Source organism: Pocillopora damicornis, chromosome 4 (assembly GCF_964200805.1).
Source record: "Pocillopora damicornis chromosome 4, jaPocDami1.2, whole genome shotgun sequence".
Lineage (NCBI taxonomy): Eukaryota > Metazoa > Cnidaria > Anthozoa > Scleractinia > Pocilloporidae > Pocillopora > Pocillopora damicornis.
Window position 1 is genome coordinate 19,509,161 of NC_142673.1, and position 13,999 is coordinate 19,523,159.

The 13,999-nt window shown below is 37.6% G+C and overlaps 1 protein-coding gene and 1 long non-coding RNA gene across 5 annotated transcripts; one reads left to right on the forward strand and one right to left on the reverse strand.

Annotated features, from left to right (window-relative positions):
* Window positions 1-708: 708 nt before the first annotated feature.
* Window positions 709-3,943, reverse strand: LOC149047167 (uncharacterized). Of its 2 annotated transcripts, XR_016186084.1 has the most exons (4): window positions 3,664-3,814; window positions 2,484-2,552; window positions 1,277-1,381; window positions 709-1,095 (listed from the first exon to the last, which is right to left on the reverse strand). It is a non-coding gene; the product is annotated as an uncharacterized LOC149047167 (long non-coding RNA). The 2 variants fall into 2 exon arrangements; XR_016186085.1 differs by lacking the exon at window positions 2,484-2,552 and having other exon boundaries at window positions 3,664-3,943.
* LOC113683261 (short transient receptor potential channel 4) lies at window positions 1,651-12,551 on the forward strand. 3 transcript variants are annotated; one of them, XM_089204753.1, is made up of 9 exons: window positions 1,651-1,689; window positions 5,155-5,993; window positions 6,953-7,325; window positions 7,639-8,098; window positions 8,886-9,084; window positions 9,753-9,932; window positions 10,518-10,589; window positions 11,567-11,647; window positions 11,948-12,551. In XM_089204753.1, exons 2-9 carry the CDS (start codon window positions 5,181-5,183, stop codon window positions 12,080-12,082), a joined length of 2,313 nt encoding a protein of 770 aa, XP_089060879.1. In that variant the 5' UTR covers window positions 1,651-1,689; window positions 5,155-5,180; the 3' UTR covers window positions 12,083-12,551. The 3 variants fall into 3 exon arrangements, with proteins under 3 accessions (XP_089060879.1, XP_027056284.2, XP_027056283.2); XM_027200483.2 differs by lacking the exon at window positions 1,651-1,689 and adding an exon at window positions 3,313-3,563 and having other exon boundaries at window positions 10,521-10,589; XM_027200482.2 differs by lacking the exon at window positions 1,651-1,689 and adding an exon at window positions 3,327-3,563.
* The last annotated feature ends 1,448 nt before the right edge of the window (window positions 12,552-13,999 follow it).

The window sequence follows — 13,999 nt, forward strand, 5'->3', positions numbered from 1 at the left end:
CCTTGTATGCACCTTTTGGATCCCAGGAAAATAATAAAAGCACCATATAGTCAAGGGGATGTTGTATTTGGACAAAATGCTGGGCAACAATGTGTTGCAATGAGTTTATGTGCATTAATATACCACAATATGAAAGGAATAGGCAATCTTGATGAATTGAAACAAATAATGCATATTGGAAGTAAACTGTATAGCAGTTTGTCACAATTATCAAGACCATCATTTTTTACTGCTAGCAGATTTACCATCAATGCTTACAGTACTAGAGGAAGATTACCAGCTAGAATACAGTGAAAGTTACCTCAGTAATGTCCATGGTGAGCTGAGCCTACCACTGAGGGATATCAATACTGTATGGGAGTGAAAAGAGCTTTTGAGTCATTGATATCAGAACAATATAGGTCATATATTTTAACAGTTGGGTGTATTTCTGTGGGTATTAGTTGCTGTGTTGATAATGGCCATTTTTTAAGCGTTTGACTCGCATGCTAGAGATGTTTCTTGTAAAAGTCACTCTCGAGGGACATGTGGTCTATTAGTTATATCATTTACAGACAACTTGGTGCATCACTTTCAAAGTTTATAGGGAGCAACTGATCTTTATGAACTAAAAGGTTAACAAATTATAAAATATGATGTGGCAATAAGCAACAATGTAAGAGAGGTATTAAAGAGATATCAGGTCAACACAAGTGTTACAAAGACCACTGTTTTGTAGTAGTTCTTTATTCTGTTACTCAATCATTTCACCTTGTAGTTACTGGAACTCAAATACCTTAGATGCAATTGTTGAAAATGGATCTTAGCTTAATAATACAATGCAGAGTAAGCACTGCTTAACATCTGTTACCCTGCCAGACAGTGTTACAATTTTTAGCACTAACATAAATGTACAGGTTAATGAAGTAAGTCACAGAGAATTAAGTAATTTAACTGAAAGCAGAACATCTTTAGAGGCCTTAATTTTAAGGAACCACAGTGGGAAAACAGGATATTTAATGTGGATTTTAAGTTACTGTATAACCTGTATTTATCAACAAAAAACAAAGGTGAAGCAATTGTTTTCTCTTCTGACATATGAAGACAGTCATTCACCTGCAATTAAACAGACAATACACATTCATGGTGTGGATAATCTAGTAGAGGAAATTGATATTATTCAAAATAAACAGGAATGTCAGACTATGGAATATGATATACAATTTATTTGCTGTTCATGTAAAATTACTGAAATTGAAAGGAAACACATCATGAGAAAACACAGAAAAAAACATACTTATGACAGTATGGAACCCATTGCCAATTGGTATATTCAGTATTGTTTTCTGTATTGCCAGCTATTCAATCTTTTTTAGCCCAGTTGCTTGGCATAGCAGTGGTCCTAAAATAATCATTGGAGATTTTATCTTAACTTGAGAATCCCATGAACAAAATAATAGAGAAACATGTTTCATACATTTGTACAAGGCCGTACAGATCAATGAGTGGGATAACATCATGATTATTAATGACTGAAAAAAATAAACAAGTTTCTGGCTGAAACAAATTTTGGCAGTTGTGTTAATATGTATGTACTGATGTCTTCAATGTTAATTATTTTGTAAATAAAGCAAGGTTAACCTAAAGCATCAAACTTAAACAAAGTATTCTTTTGGTAGAGAGGCCTGTGGTTCTGGACAGAGGTTTTCTGTAAGTATTTACTCTTTGTGGATAATCTAGTAGAGGAAATTACTAATATTATTCAAAATAAACTGGAATGTCAGACTATGGAATATGATATACAATTTATCTGCTGTTCATGTAAAATTACTGAAATTGAAAGGAAACACATCATGGAAACTGTTGCCAAAAAAAGGTTTCTCGAAGACATTAAAAGAAAATATTCAACTACAGATGCTATAATTACTTTCCCAACCCAATGAGAAATTAGTGAAAGCTAGATGGGTTGAATTGTGTATTAACCAGTTTAAGAGGAAAATAAGAGAATTAAGGCCCTTATTTCATAAGGGACAGAGGTTTTCTGTAAGTATTTACTCTTTGTGGATAATCTAGTAGAGGAAATTACTAATATTATTCAAAATAAACTGGAATGTCAGACTATGGAATATGATATACAATTTATCTGCTGTTCATGTAAAATTACTGATATTGAAAGGAAACACATCATGGAAACTGTTGCCAAAAAAAGGTTTCTCGAAGACATTAAAAGAAAATATTCAACTACAGATGCTATAATTCCTTTCCCAACCCAATGAGAAATTAGTGAAAGCTAGATGGGTTGAATTGTGTATTAACCGGTTTAACAGGAAAATAAGAGAAGGCCCTTATTTCATATGTACTGTCTGTAATTAAATACTTTATAAGAAATCAGCAATAACATGCATAAGCAAGAAGTACCCTTGCCAAACATATTTCAATATTCAACAGTCATTTGATGGAAAACAGTGTATATACAACACAAAAGGTCATAAAAGGAAAATTACCATGTCAGGCTGTAGTGAATTAAATATGTATGTGGATGAATACCCTCAGAACTATCCTTGTTAGAAAAACTAGAACAAATACGAATAGCTCAATGAATAGTATTTGAGAAGATTGTGGCCATGCATAAAGGACAACAGAGAAAAATTAAAGGTGCAGTATGCAATGTACCTATAGAATGTGATCAGACATATAATCAACTCCCTCATCCACCTAATAGATCTTGTATAATAATGCTTAAGCTTAAAAGAAAGTTACAATCTAGAAGACATGTTTATTTTCAAGCATCACGACCGGAGTTAATACAGCAAGTTCTTAACTGGCTCAAAGTACATAATCCATTGTACAAAGATATACTCGTTGATATTAACAATATTGATAGCAACCTCACAACTTTACAAAATGATGCAGACGATAATGATACACATCAACAAGCTACATCAAATAATGTAACAACAGATAGTGATCCTGCTTTGAAGTTTGATGCAAAGAAAATGATTCATTAAATAGTAATGAAGAAGAAACTGATGACCCCTTAAATGAGTCTAGAGCCCAAGTATGCGAGACATGCTGCGACGCTTAACGGACTGATCATATGCGTGTTTTGAAAAAATACTCGCAAGCGTTTTTATTTATTTGTTTAATTATTTTTGTGTGTGTGTAGGTGTGGGATACAAGCTTGTTTGGAGCAAATTCAGACACATCAAGTGTTTGCACTATTTGGTATCTTAAAAGCGCTCGAGCAAACATTTATGGAAATAAATAAGAACGTTTAAATATTCAAGTTTTTGATTGATTAAGAAAGCAAAAAAACCGCAAGCATACGTCAGTAGCAGCAGTACGCTATTCAGTAATAATTAAACTAAACGCTCGAGGAGCGTTCACTCGGTCTTCGTATCGAGCGTTTTACTTGGGCATTCACCACTGGATAGTTTGGTATAATTGACTCTGATAATTAATTTTAATGTATTCAAGCGCATTCGACTCACTCGTTTGTTATCTTTTGGCAAGGAGTGATTGCATGTGATCAGCGAGCCTTACCTCACTACAAGAGAAACTCTGAGATTCAATGTTCAACTGAGGTAAAAGTGCATATTTTCTACACATTTTGCAAAACTTTAGTTTCCTTTCTGGGCGATATTTGAGACGAAATTTAATCATAAATACAGGGACGTGAGTTACCTCTGAATTAACCAAGTTAATTGCCAAGCTCACCGAAGAGTCTCTGTGGCTCAGTAGTAGAGCGTCAGACAACGGAATCCGAAGGTCTGAAGTTCAATTCCTCACGGGGATTCACTTCGTCCTACGTTCGTGTCGTGTCGTGTCTTACTTCATTAACATATGATACCACGCGATTCCAAAGAGACACAGCCGGAGTTAAGTGTTTATTGACAGAGTTGCTTTCGTGTAAAAGTCAGAACTTAGACTGAAATTGCGGTCGAGGATAAAAATTTTTTGCTTCATTAAAGCTAGTTTGAATTCAATAACGTCTCTTCAGCGCTAACCTCTCTGTGACGGTCGAGAGAAGAGCCTTTATTAATCAAGTCAAGTTTGCAGTCCGCTAGGTCAGTTATTAGCGCAGTCGGAAGAAAATGAAGCCAGATCAAACATATTCTAAGAATTTTTTTTTTTTTGAGAATATGAGGAAAAGTAGCCTTGACTCTCGATCTCGGAAAAAACCTTCGTGATCTCACCATGCCGGCACATTAATTATTGTGAACGTACAATCCATTGTCGTGCAATGTCATCGTTACATAAAGACAACCGCATGTTTACAGGCTTAACATATCTGAAAACAGATCCAGGATACTAAATCTCTCCCACACACCCCATTTTAACCGCCAGGAATGTTTTTTTTCTAAGGCAGCTAGACTTTTGTCAACCCATACATCATTAGCATGCAGTTCTTAGGTTTAAAAAAAAAAAAAAAACAACGACAGCAGATAGATTAAACGCGATCGATAGATTATCTTTGGGAGTACGGCTTTGTTCTACAATAGTACGTGTACGGGATTATACAGAAATCTTCACCAGTTTTCCTTCAAAAAGCTAGTTTAAATTCAAGAAAGTTTTAGTCTTGTGCTTGCCTTGAGGTGAATATCGAGCGAGGTTTGATTTTCCTTGCTGAACGCCGACTATTTTTATTTTGTTTGAAAGGGATTTTCACGGTTCGTTTGCCATCGCTGGAACCTTTGTTTGTACAAGCTTGAGTTTATGGTAATTCGTGAGACCATTGAATGCACTAAGTCATGGATATGTCATTCAGAACTATAGAAGTTTGTTTTCAGTCTTAAAATACCTTTCGTGACCCTCTGGTTTTCGTTGGTTTCATTGGTTTTCGTTGGTTTCATTGGTTTTCGTGACCTTCTGACCGAAGTCACGATTTTCGACTTTTTTCCAGATGTTCATTTAAGCAGTTTTGATTATTTTGATTACTATTACATCCTCGGAGACACAACAGATCGAAAAAAGATACGATGAATGTGTAGTTTACACTAGTTTTGAACAAAACACGGAAATTAAGGAAAGCACAGCATACGTTTCTCAAGGCGGAAACCACAAACGGGCGTATTCGGTGTCTTAAAAACAGAATGCTTTGTATGATTTAAGTCAAGAGAATATCAACTTGCTAAAGAATAAAGACCAAGACGCTGTGACTTCATCTTTCAATAGGTATTCATTCAGCATCAGTCACAACTATGGCGCAGATGGTCCCTGCAGATGATGAGCAAATGGAACAGAGAAAAAGTGGCTTGTACAATTGCCTTAGTAAAATCAAAAAAGAAGAAAACGACAGGAAAGACCCTGAAAGAATTGACCTAGACATAGAAAAGGAAAGAAATACGGAGGATAGACTTGCAGATGAATTGCTCGAAGCCCTCGAGAGAAATGATGCAGCTGAAGTTTGGGATCTGGTTGAAAATAATCATCCCATCGAAGCGCTAAAAATCATGCAACGAGTTAACAAAGACATCGCTAAGAAGGCGAGGAACAAAGAAAAGAGCTGCAATTTCCATTGTAAACCACAGGCAATATTATCTTGCGTCGGAGATACTTATTCTCCTAGTAGTCGTCACAACGCAAAAGAGACGCAACATATAGAGGAAGAACGAAAAGATGAGGCGAGAAAAAGAAAGTGGATCAAAATACTCTCCAACCCTCTATTCATCGGAGTGGAATGGCTCTGGAGAAGAAATACCAACCGCCACTGTGATGATTGCCATGAAAATAACGACAGGGATGCCATAGGAAAGGCTTTATATGATGCATACCTACTGGATAAGATTACCTCGCACGAACACTACTATAGTTTGGAGGATTACAAGAGTTCCGTAGAAGCTTACGAGTCGTTCGCTGCTGATGTCTTGGAGGAAAGCACCGTGACTGAGCTGTACGAGATCATGGACATCGATGGAGACGGCTTCTTACTTCGGGGGAGCCCCCACCGGCTTAGGAAGTTAGATCAAAGTCTGAGCCTTCTAAAGATTGCTGCTGATTATGGAAGAAAGAAGGTTTGTGTGGATATTGATTCTTCAATAATTCTACTTAATTCTCAAAAGCTCAATCAATTCATCATGGTAATTAAAACGATTTGCACAGCTCTATAAATTTGAATTAATAATCAAATCGTTCTATAATGAAATGTGCAATTACGTAGACGAGAAAATTATTGTCCAAAGCTTATTTATCCGATGAGATTAACGTGAAAACTATGCTCAGTTGAATAAATTAATTATCAATTTTGACCCTAGATTTTACATGAGTCAAGTGGGAAGTTTATAAATGATCTCGCTTGACGCAGTCCTGTTTGTAACGCCCACTCCTTCTCTTTTAAAAAAGGGTCGAGATCATCTTCCACTCCGTTGGTGGAGTGTGGTTCGATTGCGACTGTGATGTGTTGCATGTCGACCCCAAGAAACGATTACGTATGGGATTGGACAAACATGACTATTCGGAGAAGGGATACTTGATGTTATAAGCACCACGCTTGAACGCATTTGGTGGAACTCTTAATGTGTTCTCTGCCCTGCTCAAAGTTACGAGATTCTATGATTATCCTGGCAATAAACACCTTTGTAAGGGGGGGGGGGGGGTAGGCACAAGAGAACACTGGGCTCCGAGAAAACATCAGAATAAGCCAGGTTGTTCACAAGGCAATCAAGCTGACGCAGGTTCAGTGCAATTTTCTTACGTAGCCGTACAGCTTTTCGAATATATTTTTTTCAAGTTTATTGCTTTTATTTTATTTTTGCCGTGTACAAAAAAAAAAGCCCCCCTCCAAAAAAAAAAAAGTAGATTCGATTCTGTTATCTTGCAGTTCAGTAGAACTAGTGGCACAAAGTCCAATGAAAGGTCTGAAAAAGCTGTGATATCACTGTAATTAATGCTCTAGTCAATCTTACTGCAGCTATAGTGAATGCTGAATAATGTAATCTGCCTGTTAGAGCCTTATTAATCTTTTAATTTGCAGTTTGTGGCGAGTGCAAGATGCCAGTCTGCTCTTGACCAAATCATTTTCTACAAATGTCCAGAATGGAAAGACGAAGGCATCATGAGAAAGTTTGTGTGGGTCGTTGTTCAGTTGATTCTCACGACAATCCTCACACCATTCTACATTTCTTTACGGATATTTGAAAAAGTATTCCGAAAGAAGTCTTCCAACATGTGTTCTAATGGAATCGCGAAAAAATGCATCGAAAGGATTAGGAGCTTATACGAACATCCCTACTCGAAGTTTGTCAACCACTCAATGTCTTACTTTTTGTTCCTCGCTCTCCTGTTGTTGTCAACGTTTGGTTTTGAGAATGAGTACAAATCAACTTCAGTAGGACTCACCAGAATTGGTAAGTCCACGCTGCTGGTGTAATTGTGTATCCGTGTAAAAAAAAATAAGCGCCGCAAAACACGCATTTCTCCAAAAACACATACAAAAACGATTGAAATGCTATGACACAGGTTGCTTGCCACACTGAACACAAAAAATTGCCTCCATGAGCATGACGAAGCTACTCCACGATCTAAGATTAAGTAAAGCAAACTAAATCATGCTACTGTTAAACTGGAGGGCACAAAGTCAACTGTTAATTCACTTATCATTCAATTCCAAATGATCATAACTGAGCAAATTAATAATTTTTGTTTGACATTCATCCACAGACTATGCAGTAATTGCATTTCTCATTGGTCTCATCTTGCAAGAACTTCTGAAAGCTCAAAAGCAAGGAATCCATTTTTATTTCTCAAAATGGTGGAATAAAATGAATATACTTACCCTGGTTACTTTCGCGGTGTCCTACATTGTATGGCTTGCCGCGTGGGTCCACTTTGGAGAATGGCAACCGAGAAGAAACCCATTTATCGTGGCTGATGTCTTGTATGCAACTGGAACTGTTATGGCATTTCTCCACTTCACCTACATATTCCAAGTCAGTTCAACTCTTGGCCCCTTGCAACTTTCCTTGTATAGAATGCTGAAGGATATATACAGATTTCTTATTATCTATTTCATGCTTTTCCTTGCATTTGGAGCTGGATTAGTCAAGATATACTCATACTATGTTTCCTCGCTGCATAAAATAGAAGATGCTCTTAACCCGAGTTCTCATCATGTTGCCAGGTATGTGAACAACAGCTCGCTACACATACGCGTGCACGAACGTTTTAGCATAAAAATACTGACGTTTTTGCTTAAAATTACGAAAGTTTTCACGTAAATTCACGGACGTTACGATTAAAGGGCGTGGTGGGTATACTGGTAAGTATTCTATTGTCGATTGCAATGTATTGTGCTCTCTTACTTTGGATAATAACGATAATAAATTGCGCGCGTTAAATGATAAAAGATATCCATTGGGAAGCTTTCACAAAAGAGAAGAAATTAATTTAAGGAATAAGAACATGAAACATGTCAATTTAACAATCTGCAAACACTGCCCGAAAGACCCTGCAGCTTAAGCGTGTATGGTTTATGTTTTCTAGGAGACAACGTTTTTGCAATCAAATGCATGTAACTGGATAAACAGACATAGTTGTAATAGACGGTAACATGAAAATAAATAAGCTGTAAATAACAATCTTATTTCGTGATACATTTGTTTATTGATGAAAATGCTAAGCTGAAAACAGCATTTTTGCCTCATACAACCTCGCCAAAAACCAAAAACTAAAACCAATATACGTATGAATTTGTCGACGTTCGGAACAATTTTGAATTTAAGTTCTTAAAAGTTCTCTTACCTTGTAATGATTCAGCTAAAATTTATCTCGTGCGTCACATGTGAGAACAAAGCATGAAAAGAGTTTTTGAGAGGAGAAGAGTAAATTGTACCTCGAAACGTTTATCATTAAAAGTCAAGAATATTTAAAAGAAAGCCGATGTTTTACCTTCCATATATTTTTTTCAGACACGACTTAGCTGCTAAACTGTTAGTTTCGATATTTCTCGGTAAAGTGGATGACGACAAAGTAACGGTGCAGGATCCAGCGTTTGGCCTCACCGCTGTCATTGGCCGTATATTTTTGTTCGCCTATGGAATCTGCACCACCCTCGTAGCAATAAATATGCTGATTGCTATGATGAACAACTCCTATGAGAGAATCATGGTAAGATCTCGAAAGCATCTTGTAGTTAATTTTGGTCGAGGTAAAATCAGTCTTACGATGGATCGCCCTCTTTTCTCAACACGCGGACTAGGTCACTATCCTGCTTCAAGTGTCGCAGGTGCAATAGAGGGGCGAGATTTCAATCCCAAAGACAAAAAAAATAGACATCTTGGTCCGCGGCTCCATCATTAGGTAACGTAATTTTTGTCTTTCTGAGGACAAAAATTGCCCGGAATCGAATCTTAATTCAAAGGAACGACCGTGGTCTATTTCCAACAATGAAGTGTCCAAGGATAAATATTGGGGTACTAAGAATCCGTGCCCTATGGCACTCCTGGCCTTTCAGGTATCTTTCCTCGCACGCTGATCGACGAACAGCTCGGAAAAAAAACAAAAAACAAAAAAAACTAACAAGATTTTGACAACACAAACCAGCGTGTCTTATTACACGCGTTATATGCGGTTAATACCTAGTTTGATCCGGGCCTTGTTCATTCATACGACATCTTAAGACTGCCAATCGTGTGCGAGTTTAGAGAATCGACGGAATATAAAAGGTTGAATGAATGTAATTTTTTAGAGCACCCTTCGGTATTCTCATCGAGCACACATTTAATTCATTAGTTATACTTACACGAAGGTCTCTCGTATTGGGTATTCGCCTTTAGGAAGATGCAGACCAGGAGTGGAAATTCTCAAGATCCCGGTTGTGGCTGGATTATATCAACGAAGGAAACTTCGTACCAGTTCCTTTCAACATCGCCTACTATTCCCTTTATCTCTTTTTCATCCCCAATTACATTTTCCGTGTATGCTGCAGGAAGGAACAATGGACTCGTTCTCGGAAAGTAAGTGTTTGCTGTATCAGACCTCTCCCTTCGGCTTTCAACTAGGTTTTTTTTTCACATTTCTGGCTAGGAAGCTGGGAAACTGAGATTAAGTAAGCTAAATACATTTAATTTTCACTTTAATTGCAAGATGTGTGATAAGTTTTCTTCATAACAAAATTACTTGGATTTCTGTCTCTGCATATTTTCCGAGCAGGCTTCGGTATCGTCAATATCGAATATTTGAAATCGGTATCGGTCCATCCTTAATGAATACTTCAGATTTTGCTTTTTTGTAATGTAATCCTTTTAAAATAGAAATTGTATCATTAAAAAATTTTACGATAATGGTTCAGAAACTGTCAAACTGTTAGCATAGAGGGAATCAAACAACGACGTTCTTCAAGTAAAGTTTGATTTTTCCAAAGTTTCTGTCAAATGGAACCAGGACGAGATTCTTATTGAACGTTATGGTGGACAAGGAACTCAAGACGTCTTTCGTTATTGCTCCAGACATCTCTTACTTCAAAATTAAATTTGTAAATAGGAGTGGCCAAATCCCTAACTATATCCGAACTGAAAATGTACTTGTGCTATTATTGTTAGCAGCCATCAAACGAAACTGACGTGGAATTGGAACGAATGAATTCGAACCTCGAGCGATGCACAACAGACAAGGTATTGAGACTTTCCTACAAACAGCTATGTTCTTTTGGCTTTTTAAGCATGATACTTCTTGAGACATTATTTCAATATAATCCAAAAACATTTTTAGACAATACTCAGTACCAGCAGATATACCAGAAAGGGGTTCACTGAATTCGAAATGGTTCTTTTTTGTTGTTGTGTCAACTATGGGCACAATGTAAAGATACTCAGCATCCATAAGAAAATGTGTTTTCTGAACCCGAGGACTGAGGTGCTCCGGAGCTCTTTTAATTAAATAACCTAGGAATACAAAGCGCCAGAGAATCAGCTTTAAAATGTCTCGTTTTGATCTTCACTTATGCAACGTCAGTTGGCCAAGTGATACTTTAAGCGACCTCTCAGTGTTAAGGAATTTTAAGATTTATTTAAAGATTGTTGTTCCCGCTTAAGATCTTTCGACGTTATTTCATTGAAATCGAAACATAGAAATTATATTTACTGTCCTTTCTAACATTATAGAGGTGAAAGAGAGGGAGGTTCAAAACATCTGTCACTGAGTACGGAAGTCTGCCTCACTAGACATTCTATGTACAAGTGTGTGAGAAAGCTTGTGCTACTTGATCTAAGTAGTTGAGGCTGTTGTACACAAAATTATTTCTAAATACTTCAGCCCACGGCAGTAGCTGCATCTGCTCTTGGTGCCAATTCGGGCCAAAGAAATCAGGCTCTGCAGGTCATTTATGTACACAATGGTATTTCAAATCACATGTTTCCTCCTCACTGCGAAGGACAAAACCGTTGATTCACAATTTTCTTCTGACACTAACATTATAAATTTTCTTGAGGACGGTGGCTGAAATTGAAAGCAATTTCTCTCGCTCACCCAATACAACGATGAAGTCAAATGCACCCAAATCCATGTGGTTTAAGGATAGAATACGTTACAGAAATATATGATTATTGCTTGATGACTTCAATGAGCAGTTTGCTAATGTCTTGTTTTCCAGACTCTCACACATTGGTTCTCCTGCATTTGCCCTGGATGTTCATGTTTTTGTAAGCCGACCCAAGCAAAAGTTGTTAGAGAGGTTTGTAATATATATAATAGCTAACCTGTTATTACGTCCGCTAAAACTTTGACAGGTGGGAAATCTTGAGTGAAGTTTTTGGGTGTGATCTGAATGTCTGCGAGGTTTATGACTCATCTCCTTATTTTCCGAAATTAAGGAGGTCTTGCTCGTCAATTGCAACGGACTGAATTGACGCTTAATAACGTGGTTAAGTCTTCACTTACCTCTCAAGACAAGCATGAGCTCCGATTGAAACGTGTATGTGCTTATTTCAAACTTTACATATACAATTTGTAACGTGACTGTTTCGCCTTTCAGGAACGCTTACAAGCGATTAGATTCTCCGTCGCAAGGTATCTTAACAATCACTACCCAAACGAGGAAATAGAACGCGAAATGGGCACACTGGTAAGTTCACCGGCACCAAAAGCAGATGAAAGTCTCCAGGAGTGAAAGCTATGTGGACAATTCAGCTAAATTAGTCTGAAGCAAAGGTCCGAAACGTTACATTCAGTGATGTTTCACTTTGAAATTCCATTTCTGTCATTATTATACATGCTTAATAAGTAGAAATCAGTTCCGGAGGAACCTGGAAACTGCTTATCTTTGCTTTACTATAGATAGGTAAAGTCTTTGCTTAACAGAACGAGAGGCGTTGATAGGAACCTTAATGATAATGATACTAACTTTTTGTGACCGGGAAACACAGGCGAAAACAAATAACGCTGGTGATCATTAATTTCTTGAGCCGCATGTGTTATTAGCTACAGTCCCAGATCAATTGCATGAATTAAAGCTAAACTCTACACATAGAGAATAACATCCAACTTGTTTTTATATCCGCATGAAAGAGGCAAGTAAGTGGCCATTTTCGGCATTGTATTACATAACTGAATAAATATGACAGCAATTTATTCCACAATTCTATTTCTTGAAAAACTTTTCAGTGAAGTGAAGTGAGACGGAAATAGAGGCGGAAGAAATGATTTTATAGGAAACTACTAACTCAGACCAATCAGAAGTTTTACCGTGAACTTATAAAAACGGACAAAGACAACAATATCTTCCCCCTTGCATGCGTTCCCTCTCAGATTCCAACGACCACGCTCCGGGCTTGAATTCATTTCTCTTCCCCCCTCCCCACCCCCTTCTCCATTTCCCTTTGTGCATTCCTCTCAGTCTGCAAATTTCGAACTTCAGTTTCCTTCAATAATCACTAACGGCAGCCAGACACACATGGCCCAATGATTTATCCAAGCCTTTGTTTATCATTTGTCAATGTGTTTTATAAAAAACAAAGGAAAAAAACCAAGAAACAACAATCAAACAGCGCAAAGCTGTCTATTAATTTTCGTTTTTTAAAGGATACATCTGATCATTCAGGTGAACCGCAGTATTCATTTGTGAAAAATTTAAAAAAAAAAATACAAATAAAAATACAACGATGAACCGCACTCTTGCGAATTTTTTTCGCAAGTGTGAAAAATTTGCAAAGGATAGTGGGATATCTAAACAAAGGAAGGATTGGAATTCTGGAATACAGCAAAAGAAAGGCGGAATTTGCGTAGTTTTGATATGAAGACGTCCCCACCATTTTTTTCCTTCGCGTTTCATGGATCGTATTACCCAAGTGAACTCGATTAGCCTATTTCCCGCGACAAGATAGTCTAAAAATAAACCCTTCTGTGAAAACGCCGTGAAATAGGGTCAGCATGGGAGTTGAAGGCTCCAAGTGATGGGCTCCCGAAATAACTCGATAAAGACTAACGGATGTTGACAAAGGTGATAACGAGAGTCTAACTTCCGCTTAGTAGACAACAAGCAGTCTCTCCTTTTTGGCGGCGTCCGTAGGACGGGTAAACAAAATCAGTGAAGAAAAATTTGCGCTAGCACGCGGCGGGTAGCTCTTTAAGTGAGGCGCTCGATAAGAAGGGACTACAGACGAAGCTCAAGAGTTTGACTTCTTCTCACAATGCAAAAATATGATGAGCCCAGCGTAAATCGAGTGTTAGACTTGGGATTTGCAAATCACTTCGGGATCACTGAAGGCAAATTACATGCACGCATACGGCAAAATTCGTTCTGCGATAGTACTTCTACCGGCTTGCCCTTCCTAATTAGCTCTATTTCACAGATTTCCCGTTTATTGTCCGCTTCGAATTTTGAAATAGTTTTCATGTTATTCTTTCCGCGCTTTGCAAATACATGAAGATTGACTGGCAACTAAGACAGGGAATGCCGTTGGCTACAACTTATTGAGATTAAAGATCACTTAGCCGAGCAAGGTCGATCGCTTGGGCTTAGTCTGTAGTTCCTTCTTGTCATAGAGAAATAGCATATTATTCACAGCCAACCGCGCTCAAGGGCAAT